This window comes from Micropterus salmoides, unplaced genomic scaffold, assembly GCF_014851395.1.
Source record: "Micropterus salmoides isolate LMB-PRFRI ecotype aquatic unplaced genomic scaffold, ASM1485139v1 Ms_hic_scaffold_10, whole genome shotgun sequence".
Taxonomy (NCBI): Eukaryota; Metazoa; Chordata; class Actinopteri; order Centrarchiformes; family Centrarchidae; genus Micropterus; species Micropterus salmoides.
Window position 1 is genome coordinate 18,392,995 of NW_024040041.1, and position 13,239 is coordinate 18,406,233.

Sequence of the window (13,239 nt, forward strand, 5' to 3'; positions counted from 1 at the left end):
AACATGCGTCATGTAATGATGCATTGTTTTATCGCTGTGTCTTACTGGTGCCTGTGACACTGGGGTGGCTGGGGTTTGCTCCACCGGAGTTTCTGGCGGAGCGACGGGGACAGACGCAGGAACTGGAGCAGAAGCTGGCACCAAGTTAGACAGGAGGGTGAAGGGAGACGCAGGACGCCACTCGGTTAGGTTCAATGCTGGAAGGTAGGCAAGCAGGGCAGCAGTGGACGGACCCCACCACCATAAAGCTGCATACAGACGAAAGAAAGAAAGCTACGGTTAAACTGCGCTCACCTGCCAGTTGGTCACTCATAACAAACTCCAATGTATGGATAAAGTTTGTTCAGCCTCTTTAGAAATGTACTTAAATTTTTACTCAAAATCACAGATAAAAAACAGGCTGAATTGTGGGTAAATGTGTACCACACAAGATATCCAGAACATTAACATTTAATGTAAAGCAATATGTTTCCTTCAATCTAAATATCCTACACTGTAACTGCAATAATAACAGTAATAACAACACTACAGGTATGTAAATTATGGAACAGTTCAAAGAATAGCCAAAGAATAAATGCATGAATGTGTTTGTGTTTTGCTGCTGTGTAAATATGTGTGATCAGCGCTGAACCACAGAGTGGAGTAACTCTCTAGAAGCCCACAGAGGTTGACCTGAATCTGGTACTGGATATGCATCATTCTCTGGGGATGCGTGCTGATTAGGACATCTACTGCTTCACTACAGACAGATTTTTCTATGTATGTGCTCACTAAATGGGTTACACCTGTGAGAGCACTCAAACTCACCGAGGAGGAGCAAAAAGGGCAGAAGGAGCAGCAGGAGCCTCCAGAGTTTGGGAAGGCATCTGAAACGCAGAGTCACACACCCGTCAGATAAAAACACAACTGTCAAAACTCCTCAAAGGAAAAACAGGCACTGTTCCTAAATCAATATGCAGTACTTCAAGACACAAGGTAAATCATTCCATCATGACTGCTGTCAGCTCTAAAAATGTGTCTTTACTAGAGGTATAAATGAACAAAGAGTGTAAAACTTTTTAAATATATAGCTTTAGATTAATTACATATTCGAATGAGAATAAACTACCAGCAGATTCACCTTGTCAAAGCAAAAATTAAATCTTAATGATGCAGAAAATCATCCGTTTTGGACCAGAAATAACGGACTTATGCACCCACTTGGGGGCAGCGGAAACAACAACAATGACAAAATACCACCGTATGCAGTTCCAATAGTGATTTTGTTAGTAGACTGTTGCTTCTTTAAACATCCAGGACTTACAGAACAACATTAGCATTCATTTGGAGTTGTGTTTCTGTGACTGTAAGTCTAATAAAAAATATATCAAAAGTAATTGTAAAAAAAATGTAAAATCTGTATGTTGCAAAACCTGAAGGTTCAGAAAGAGAACAGGGGAAGTGTTCTTACCGTGTCAGAAAGAAGACGTTGAGCAGAGACATGAGACACACCAGCTGGTACCATCCTGTTGCAAGAAACAACAGAACCCCCCTGCCTGCCTTGACTGGGCAGATTGAATAAGTATAAATAAAAATAAACACATATAGACAGAGAATGAGAACACGATCAGACCATGTTGCCCAAGAAAGATGCAGAACAGACAAACATATTTCTAAGAAGGTAAAAAAAAAGGCCACCAACCTGGAGCTGCTACAAGCATCCACAACAACGAGAGCAGTCTCTGCACCACTGTCCCAGCCCCTGTTACCAACGCTTTGCCTGCTCTCGCCGCACAGTAACCTGGCTGGAGGAGGCAGTAACCTGGGAGGACAAGGGGAAAGACATTTTAAATGATTAACTACAGCCCGAGTGGTTGAGTTATAAACATAGGAGTACTAAACATATCCCTGTAACAGTATATTTACAGGCTGTCATCAACAAAAGTGGCATGCTGGTTAACCTGTGTAAGCTAGGACGCTCCACAGTGCCCCCACCAGGCGCTGAGGCCTGGAGGACTGTGTGAGGAGGACGGTGTTTGTCTCAGAATGCTGCTTCCCTTTACAGTCATCGCCTTTGTATGCCGAAATGATGGACAGCAGGCAAACAGAAAACACAGAAACAAAATGATGGGTAAATGAATGACATTACGATGGCTTACACACATAAAAACTTAAACAGTAATAACATTCAGCAAATAGGAAAGAAATTAAAATATAAAATTAATCAGCAACACTAAATCATATGTATATAATAAAAAAAATACAATATACTGTGTGTGAAGACATGCACAACTAAATGTATGAAAACACGCCTTGTTGAATCTCGTGAATGAAAAATGCTTTTATGTAACTTTCACTTCACTGTAACATTGTTTATTTTAGTGAGTAATTTTACAAGTGTTGTGCAGAAAAAGTGGTCTTCACCATTCAAACCCAATGTTAGCCTTACTTCTATTCTGGACATCTTAGTTTTCTTTTTCATGTTTTATTTATTTTAGTTTCATGTGTTTTTGGATTTATTTTATTTATCCCTTAATTTATTGAAACATCCACTCTTTGACCTCATATCTGTTTATCCTCTGTCATCTGTTTTTATACCGTTTTTGCAAAATAAAAACTAAAATAAGACTAAAAACAAGCAGCTCGGTAACTTAAACTTTTTATTTATGTCTGGAGTGATCATCGCTAAACCGGTTCCTTGAAATGGGTTTGAAGGACTAACTTGACTGAAACAGAAGCATCTGCAGATCACATCTGTCAACAGGCTGCTGAATGGTTTTAAGCAGTTCACACAACCTCTGCTAACACAGGTCACGCATATAATTAACTTGATTGTCAATCATGCAGGAAAATGAGTTTAGGGAGAACGTGTGTGTGTGTGTGTGTGTGTGTGTGTGTGTTGTGTTTGTGTTGTGTGCGTGTCTGCTTACACAGGGAACCATTGAGATTAAGATGTGAAGCATCTTCAGTCACCAGGCCCTTCACATTCATGCTTCCACAGAAACTTGAGTGAGCTGCAACACACGCACAACACGTTTATTTACATAACAAAAACTGCGCTGCGTGAGAAAATGACAAATGAATGATGGATGATGAAGATGCGTAAATGCACATGTCACCAATGAGACGGCAGAGGAGCTCTAGGCCCTAGTGTAGGAAACGAGAATAGAGCTGCATGAAAACAGATAAGGAGATACAAGGTGATGACTGCTAGAAACAAGAATAAAGAAATGTGGTGAAACCCATTTTCTTCTTCTGCAGCTGTGAAAAGAACCAGTGGTATACTAGAAATAAAACTGACAATGTACAAATTGAAACTGCTGATAAACTCGAATTTTGTTTACTGACTGCAATTTTTAAGCTCCTCAGATGTGGTGTGCAGAGTTACCAATAAGAGAGGAGTCAGGAAGTCTTTTGAGTTCAGCTCGATTCTTCATTTCATGTGAACTTACGGTCAGACGTTAAAAAAAGGCTACTCGTCATGTGATAGCTTTGTCCAAAATTAGGCAATGGTGTTTTGGGGTGTGTACAATTTTGTTTCTAGTATACTTCCTTCTTCAGAAATAGAAAGCAGCTGTGTGAAAGTGAAGGCTGGATGGAGAGAGAAGGTAAAGAGATCCTTCAACTACATATTTATCTTAACATGAGGCTTCTTTCTCCTTAAACAAGAAAAATAAGGGCTTAGAGGGGAGAAAAATGGCGACAAGAAAGTTTATTAATAGAAGAGCAGCAGAAGAGGTCAGGAGCTGTGACCCTTAACCTCTGCCCTTTGTAGTAACAGCTGGTACCTTGTCCTTCATAGCCGTTAGCCCTGCTGCCCATCACCCTGTGGAGAGTGGTCTCCTTAAACAGCCAAAGTTGGGACATACTGGAGGACACTGCTCGTCTCATCAAGTCCGAAAACGAAGCAAGGACACCTGGTGACACACCCAGGCCCGCACAATCACTGTTAGTGAAAACGCACAGTCGAGGCAAATATAAATAATACAATAAGGTTGAGAGGATGAGGGGAAAGTGAATAATAGAAAAATCCCCTTAAGACACCTGAGAGAAAAACAACAGGAAACTTTGGAAAGCCCGCTAAGAGGAAAGGTAATAAAGTTTCATGTGAAATAGAAAGACACCATGACTCAGCCAGAAACATTAAGCGTTCTGAGGAGAAGCCTGCTCAGGCAGAAACCAACAGGAAGTGGTGATTTCAAATGATCTGCCTGAAGTCAGTTTTTCCTCAAGATCACTGAAACTCTCACTTTGAGCCGAGCGACTCAGGAAAAATTACCATAGCAAAAGACAGAAGAGGAAAAATAGATAATGATGGGTAATGGATGAAAAGAATGGCCGACTCTTGTATACCTTTTCCTGGAGAGCTCTTGGCCCTCGAGCCAAGCCAGAGCACACTGTTGAAGAGCAGGCTGACTAAGGACACTATGGGGGCCAGGGCTCGCTTGCTGTAGCGTATACATGTGTTAGTCATAGACACCAGGACACCTGTAGAGAGACATCACTACCAATTAAATTCTTCATTATCACAACTTCATTAAGATATGAACATACTGGCCTTTCACTGTCCAGCTCCAATACTTTTAACCTTCAGCATGACAGCAGTGAGGAAGAACAGCAGTCAGCAGTTTCTCACCTGTCTTGTTCCTTCGACTCCTGTCCCTGGAGTATATGCTTGTGAATGGTGACGAGGTGGTGGAGGAGGAGAAGAGGGCGTCCGAGCAAGCTTCTGCAGCCTGAGATGATGACGATGAAGATGATGACGACCGTGTGATAATGGAGTCCATCTTCTGAGAGTGAAAAGAGCAGTCTTTGCAGATGTAACCGTTGGCAAGCGAGGTGTGGGACTTTGACGCACTGGTATCGCCGTTGACACTTGATGAACTGTGTTCGGCACCGGAGCTCCTCCCTGAGCGAGAGCAGCATGCACGCAGATAAGTAAGACTCATTAATTCTTTATTATTGTATTCATAAGTGTTAGTGCAAAGACATTACTAAGTATGTATGTTTTTGCTTCACTTGGAAGAAACTCACTGTCAGAGTTACACAGAGGAGCAGTAAATTTCTACAATGATGAGAAAAGTATTAAGGATACTTTACTTAGGGTAAACGTGGCAATATTACAATTTCAAAATACTTTGATACATGTAAATAGTATAAAAGTAAATGTACTCACTATTTAGAAAAAATGCACTCTGTCAGTGTTACATTATTATATATCTTACCATTGGATTCTTCTTCTTCGTGTTATTAATGCAGCAGCAACATATAAACTGCATTTTTATGTTGAAACCGACTGACAGAGTTTATCTTACTCATTTTATATAACTTCGGTGCTTTAACATATTACATAACAACATAACATAACATTGGGCATTTGACATGCACCTAGGTTTTTGAAATCCTTAACTGCAAAGTAACTAACTGCCCAAGAGGAGCAGAAGGTACAATAGTTCCCTTTGAAATAAAGTGGAATATAAGAATAAAGTAGTGCAAAATTAAAGTTTTATCCAAGTACAAATAACTCAGAAATCAAGTTAAACAGTACTTCAGTTATTGTACGTAGTTAATTTCCTTAACTGTTTACTATATTGACCACATACTGTAGGTTATAACCAAAACTAATATTTAACGTATTATTATTATTTACTATTCCAGCTGTGTGTTTTTACTTCCACTGAATATTATTTTTTCACATATACAGTGCCTTTTCTTCCAACAGTTTAATTTTACCGCAAATGTTAGGTCAACAACGCCAGATAGCCCAAAGAGAGACTGAATAAGTCATGCTTGCTTTTTGATAGCGGCTGAAGGAATCACTCAAAAAACTCTCACCTGGAAATGTAGACCCATGTCTACTGACAACAAGAACAACTCACTCACTAAATACAACTTTAAAATTAGGTAATTCACTCATTGTCAGAGGGAAACTTAGTTATATAAAGTTATATATCCTGCATGGTAGAAAGATGCTTAAATCCAATGTGTAATTTGCGATGGAATCTATATTTTCAACAACTGACCCCAGTGTCCATCCACAGAAGTGGTGGTTGTGGTTGTGGTGATGGTGCGCTGTCTCAGATCGGGCTGATCCATGATGGAGGTGAGCAAAGAGGCATCAGACGCTGTGTTGCTTTCCTGAGTGACGCAGCTGCTGCTGCTGTTAACCGGTGTATTAACAGCAGAGAAGGAGAGGGTTTTCCTCGGCGTGGCGGCTTGGCTCAGGGATAAAGACAGGTTGCTGGAACCGGACTGCTGCTTTCTGCTCCGCACCGTCCTGGGAGGGCAGAGACAGGAAACACGAAGAGGTGTGAGTTTTGCTGCATGTATATGAGAGTGACAGAGGCATGTTGAGAACACTAGAAAGATATGCAGAGTTGCGTCTGTGCCAGTACCCACGTTTATGGCCGTTCACGGGGCACCAGGTAGGAGGACACTGTGTCCCACATAAACCACACTGATAACCCACACTGGATACACAAAGCTTTGAAGCAAGGGTGTGTATCCAACATCAGACTAGCTGTAGACAGTAATGCGCCTCTAGGCTGGTTTTTAGGACGGCATTAATGAACAAATATTAATAAATATTATCATTACACTATGCAGAAGGTTGTCACACATCAAATATCTGTTCTTCTTAATGGCACTTCTAAGAATGATATTGCATCTGACATTGTCAACATAAATTTAAACTTCATATCTTTTTATCAATGATTTTGAAAAATATGTTCTCTTCCTTAAAAAAAACAAAAAGTAACCGGCAGAAAGGTTTCAAACCAATGCATGTTGTGTCTCTTATGTACCGTAGAGCTCCATGCTTCTTAATCTAATTGCTTTATTAGTTGTGTTTCTCCTCTTAGCTCCTCATTCATGTGTTGCTGTTTTTTGCCAGCATCTCAATGTAACCAACACTGTATGGTTGATCCTACTTATTTTTTTTTATTAAGTGGGAATTAAATAAAACCAACAAAACATCTCAAGCTCAATCAAACTATGTACTTGTGTGAACCATGGGATGTCCTCATTAATCAAGCGTGTCCCAGTGAGCTCTGATAAACCTCAACACGCTTGCGGTCTTAACAGCTGCTGTGGCAGTTAATGGAAATGCGTCACACAAAAGGGTTGGTACGGTAGCGTCACGCTCAGACAGACATAAATGGATGAAAACGATGAAATGACATTTACTGATACTCTCTGGTAAGCTGACGTGAGAGCGTCAGTATCCATTGCTAGTCTCACCGTGACTCTCTCCTGGTGCTCGTGTAGCTGTTGCGGTTCTGGGAGTAATCAGCCAGGCTCTCGTTGCCATAGTGACCGGCACTGGTCTGTAGACGCAGGCTCCGCCGTGACATCCTGGGCGACTCGTACACAGCGCCAATCTGGTGCGCCTTCTCAAACTCTAATGCTGCCGTGGAGTAGCTGGAGCTGCGGGAGACAGGAGGGAGGAAACGAGGGAAGAGGGGAGCAGAAAGAGTGGGAAAGTTAGAAAGCGGGGGAGAAAGAAAAGGGGAAAAAACAAGTGGTTTAATGAGTGAGAGAAGGGCAGAAAGTTTCTTATGTCTGCTGCACTGGATTCATTTAGAGACAACAAACAAGCCTGGACCGACTTTCACTCTCAAATCAATACTGAACGGGGATATCCTGCACTTTGCCTGATGTGTGCGTCATCATCAGCAAGTCAACTTCATAGAGGCTTTCTTGTTTTAAACAAAAAAACAAAACAAAACACGAGAGAGCTGTTGTTCCCTGCAACTGGCAGTGGGCCTGACAGGAAGTGACTCACAAGGAAGGGAGAACACAAGACAAAAGAAGTGGCACAGTGTGTCTTTGAAAAGTCAAATTGCAAAAAAAAAAATAGATAGAAAAAAAATTGAAAAAAAAGGACAAAAAGAGAGCCACATAAACATCCCAAAGTATGCAAGTAGGCTGGGAACATAAAACATTCTACTCCACTCACTGCAATCCAAAACCAACCGTAAGTGGAAACACACCATGAATATGTTGTAAATTTTGAGTTTGCCATGCATTGTGCAGCTGTGACTCACAGGGCCACACCCACCAGGCAGGGAAGACAGGCAGGCCAACATTCAGCCTCGACTAACATGCAACAGTGTAGCAGTTGTGAAATTCACTGGAATCATTATAAAAACTTTTTCCACAAACACAAACAAATACCATGACTGTGCCCTCTTTCTCTACAGTGGTAACATTTACAGGCAACATAAAATCAATCTCTCATTTAATATTGACTTTTTGTTTACTTATTGCCTCCAAGATTGGTACTGTGTGATTAATTATAGGCAGACTGAACCAAAATGACCACACTGCACTCTCTTTGCAGACTTTGCACGCTGACACTCAGCATGCAGCTCATCTAGGTCAGGCAGAATTACTCCACAGACATGCAGGGAAGGGTGGATAAAGAGGAGGGGCAAAGCACTTTATCGGTCACTGGCGGACAGAGAACCAACTTCCTGTTAGACACTTGGAAAGGAGGGACCATCCCTGTATATACAAAAGCTATTTGGTGGCGTTTTGCATAGTTTGCACAGAAGTATGTATATCTACTCTTGCACACAGGACAAACTGCAGACTGAGCAATATCAGCAGTATATACTAAAAATGTGCTAAAACCTGGGGATTACTCGCACAGAGAGCCAATTATGTGATTTTGTCCTGGCTCTGCCTGCTGCTCCAATTGGCTGAACACATGACCATGGTAGCACCTCTCCCTCGGTTTCCTGCAGGTCTGAAATTGACCAGAGTTAGCTTCTGCTGTTAAACATTTGCCAGGGAGAACGATTGTTAAGGGCATGTTCTAGTTGTTTGGGACCAGAGCTCTTGTTTACATGTACGTTGACATTATGATCATCTTTTCTGTTTAATTAGACCCTCTCCTGATGCCTTTCTCCCCACAAAATAAAACTAATAGGCTACTTGGAGTGGAAAGATTAAAAAACATGCATTGTAAAATCAATAGTCACGTACATGACTACAATCATTAAAACCACTTAACCACACATCTCCCACACTTTGTCTGTGCTCCTGTGCCTCGAGTGTCTGTATGTGTGTGCGTGACACACCACTCTCCTGGGGTTTCCCAGTCACATACCTACAAGCCACTGTGGGGCGGGGGAAACTCACCCAGAAGGGAAGCGTCGTTTGGCACTATAAAGCTCCCTAAATGGTTTGAAAATAGCACTGACATGAGCGCTACCTGCAGGAGCTAGTGACGTTAGCAAGACCAACTCATGCTACTTATTCATACAATTACTTCTTTATCAACAGAAAAACTAATTTTAATTTATGTACAAAAGCTTGTGTATCAAGCAACATTAATCTTTAAATCAACTGTGACAGATGTAGCTGTATCATGTACTGAATTGCCTGAGAGGGATAGTTACAAACAAATCCAATCAGGATTTTGACCACACCACAGCACTGAGACGGTTCTTGTTAAGTTCTTCAATGACATCCATTTAAACACTGACAGTGGCAGAATTTCAGTCTTAGTATTATTGGATCTCAGTGCTGCATTCGACACGGTTGACCACAACATATTACTCGACAGACATGAAAACTGGGTTGGACTTTCTGGCACAGTACTAAACTGGTTTGAATCCTACTAAAAAGACAGGGACTACTTTGTGTCTATAGGTAATTACACATCTAGCAAAAATGACTGTGGAGTTCCCCAAGGCTCCATTCTGGGGCCTCTTTTGTTTAACATCTACATGCTTCCACTGGCTCAGATTATGAAAAACAACAAAATATAATAGCATTTTTAATTATGGAGATGACACACAGATTTACATAACGATATCACCAGGGGACTATGATCCCATACAGGTACTGGGTGACTGTATTGATCAGGTCAACGATTGGATGACAGAATTTTCTTCAATTGAACAAAAATAAAACTGAAGTCATTGTTTTTGGAGCCAGGAAGAACGATTAAAAGTCAGTGCTCAGCTTCAATCAGTAATGATAAGAACCACAGACCAAGCCAGAAATCTTAGTGTAGTCATGGGCTCATGCCTGAATCTAAGGAGCCACATTAAGACAATTACAAAGTCAGTCTACTATCACCTCAAGAATATATCAAGGATTAGAGGACTTATGTCTCTGCAGGACCTGGAAAAACTTATCCATGCATTTATCATCAGTCGACTTGATTACTGTAACTGTGTCTTTACAGGGCTCCCTAAGAAATCCATCAGACAGCTGCAGCTGATACAGAACCAAGCGAGAAGCTTCCGGTCTACAATATGAAGCCGATGCGGAAGTCCCTGAAACCTGCATTCTATTGAAAATCCAGCAGGGGGCAACTCTTAAGGTTGCAAAAAGAAGAAATAATGGTAAAATGACCCTACTTCTCAGCTGATTTATTACCTCAGTAAACACTTTGATAATGAGTTTATGGCCTCAGTTGCTAGTTTCAAGTCTTCTTCAATACAAAATGAGGTTGATTTAGTAAACTATAGTCCCATTTATTCTAAAATAGGAGTCGGCTGTTCACTTTCTCTGGTGAGTACATTTAGTTTTAAGCCTGTTGTTCTCTAGACAAAGTTATCTGCCCTGTTAAAATGACAGTTAACGTGAGTTACAGATGCACCTAGCTAAGCACAGTAGCTAGCTCCGCACACGGCTGTTAGCTCCACTGTATCGTCACTTCCGGGCACTTCCTGGTTGCAAAAACTCGACATGACAGCAGCCTATTGGCCAAACTCGAAGCTTCAAAACGGCAGTCCACAAACCAACGGGTGTATAAATTTCTTATATACAGTCTATGTACAGAACGCTGCTGCTCGAGTCCTCACTAAGACCAAAAAAGTGGATCACATCACTCCAGTTCTGAGGTCTTTACATTGGCTTCCTGTATGTCAAAAGAACTGATTTCAAAATCCTGCTGTTAGTTTATAAAAGACTAAATGGTTTAGGGCCAAAATACATTTCTGGTCTTCTGCTTCTTTATGAACCATCCAGACCTCTCAGGTTGTCTGGGGCAGGTCTGCTTTCTTTCCCCAGAGTCAAAACTAAACAAGGAGAAGCAGCGTTCAGTTATTATGCTCCGTATATCTGGAACAAACTCCCAGATAACTGCAGGTCTGCTGAAACTGTCAGCTCTTTTAAATTAAGACTGAAGACTTTTCTTTTTACCATTGCTTTTAATTAAATTAAATTAAAGCCATATATTGGTACCTTTCACTGCACTGTAACGTCCGGTTTTCATTTTCTTTGTTTTTATATTTTCAGTACCCTGATTGTACACTGCACTGTAACTTTTACTGTCCTGTTTTAACCTATTTTGTATCCTGTTTTTATAATGTGTTTTATTTTTTCAATTTCCCTTTGTTGTTTTTATGTTTTATGTATTATGTAAAGCACTTTGAATTGCCTTGTTGTTGAAATGTGCTATACAAATACGCTTGCCTTGAAGTGAATTAAAGTCACTGTGGCTTTCTGCACCAGAGAACATAGGAAGCCTGGAGGACACACATTGAGCAGGAGTGACAAAACAGGGTGTACTTATACACAGGTGGGCAACAAATCAATTAAACTATCAACTTTCCATCACATCTGCGTCACTACTCGCCTGATTCAAATTTGAAATTCAGTTCTTGAAAACTAGCCACGGGGCATTGCAGTTTGTTTTTGTGTTTGCTTTGAGTTTCTAACTTTGCCGACAAAAATATTCATTCCAGGGGGGAAAATTTTCCAAAAAACAGTTAATCCAGTGAGTCCACACTACAAAAAATATTTTCTTGACAAACTACAACAGTTGCAATATATACCTACAGAGTTACTTAATGTAAGCTTGCCTCCAGCAAAAAAACAAATTTCACTGTGTCATGTCTCCATGTGTATGCAAATAAACACATGCAAGTTTATTAGATCCCAGCATAACGGTGCAGGATTCACTGACTGGGTGCCTGGGGCGTTGGAACCTTGTGCAGGGTAGAGCAGTGTGTGTGCGTGCGTGCGTGAGAGAAAGAAAACAGATGAGTCTGTGTTGCCTACAGCCAGGCGCAATCATTAAAGTAACCTCCTGCTCTACCTGGCAACTCATCAACAGTCACATAGATCTTTATTTGAACAGTACAACCAACGCTTCGCTATACTGAGAGCATAAAAATTAAAGCGTGACTCTCCCTGTGCTGGAGAGCACACCCTCCTTTAACAAACTAAATACTTAAGAACACAAGCAATTTCAGACCCCAGCTTGTCTCAGCAGAAGTTGAAGTTGTTATTCGTTTTTTTTTAGACTCTTTTTTGTTGTTCTGGGTATCCAAATTAGAGCCCGACCAATATGGGAATTTTAAGACAGATACATCAGCCGATATTCTTTTTTGTGGCATTCCAAACGTGTTGCAGAGTGACCTCTGGTGTATAAACTATGCAACGGCAACACTCATAACATCATTGAGTCTTGTGTTGCTCCTATTCTCATTAATCGGCTGTTATAAACACAGATACAGATTTATCTGTAATGAGCTCATATCGGCCGAGTTATCGGCCGGGCTCTAATCCAAATTGATCTGTGTGCCGCTCTCTCCCAGGCGGCCCCCACGGCCCACATCAGTGATAAAAATAGAGACGGACTCTGTGTTTTCATAACTGAGACACAGATGAAGAGAGAGACATACAGTATTGAGAAAGAAGACACTTCCATCCTGACATTCAGCTTCCTGGAATCTCTCCTTACATAACACTAAAGCTTTGATAGTCTTCCCACACTCAGTGGGCACAGCAGGCTCAACTACACAGAGCATCAGATCAGATAGGAGTCTGTGTTTTAGTAACTTGTGTTTTGGTTTTTGTTATTTAGCACACATTATTATGCAGAGCAGCATGCAATGAGAACACATGATGGGGATCGAGGTTGGTGAGAATCAGGGGATAATGCAAAATCACTATCATGATATATGACTCATGATTACAGCCAAGTACAGAGATCCAGGTGCACTTCATAACAAACAATTGATTACATGAAAAGCTGTAAAACAATAAGTCAATTATATTGGTTTCCTTTCTTAGTTATATACGATAGCAAAGTGAATAACTTTGGGTTTTGGACTGTTCAGACTGAACAAGCAATTTCAATTTGGGCTTTTCATTGTCGATTAATCTGTTCATTATTTTCTCGATCAATCAATTAATTAATTGTTTGGTCTGTAAAATATCAGAAAATGGTGAAAAGTGTCAGAGTTTCCTAAAGAGCGACGACATCCTCCAAATATCTTCTTCTGTCCACAACCC

At 40.8% G+C, this 13,239-nt stretch overlaps 1 protein-coding gene across 5 annotated transcripts in view; it reads right to left on the bottom strand.

Moving 5' to 3' along the window:
- Positions 1 to 13,239, bottom strand: part of sun1 (Sad1 and UNC84 domain containing 1) — a 32,133-nt gene that overhangs the window by 6,439 nt on the left and 12,455 nt on the right. For 4 of the 5 annotated variants that reach the window (XM_038700421.1, XM_038700416.1, XM_038700413.1 and 1 more), the window contains 11 exons: positions 7,219 to 7,404; positions 6,003 to 6,256; positions 4,616 to 4,888; positions 4,333 to 4,467; positions 3,768 to 3,896; positions 2,910 to 2,993; positions 1,941 to 2,051; positions 1,682 to 1,801; positions 1,451 to 1,544; positions 808 to 866; positions 46 to 248 (listed from right to left, as the gene is read on the bottom strand). In XM_038700421.1, the coding sequence (XP_038556349.1) occupies positions 46 to 248; positions 808 to 866; positions 1,451 to 1,544; positions 1,682 to 1,801; positions 1,941 to 2,051; positions 2,910 to 2,993; positions 3,768 to 3,896; positions 4,333 to 4,467; positions 4,616 to 4,888; positions 6,003 to 6,256; positions 7,219 to 7,331 (1,575 nt within the window). In that variant the 5' untranslated portion in view covers positions 7,332 to 7,404. The remainder of the gene's footprint in view (positions 1 to 45; positions 249 to 807; positions 867 to 1,450; positions 1,545 to 1,681; positions 1,802 to 1,940; positions 2,052 to 2,909; positions 2,994 to 3,767; positions 3,897 to 4,332; positions 4,468 to 4,615; positions 4,889 to 6,002; positions 6,257 to 7,218; positions 7,405 to 13,239) is intronic. The other variant, XM_038700419.1, reaches the window with a different exon arrangement.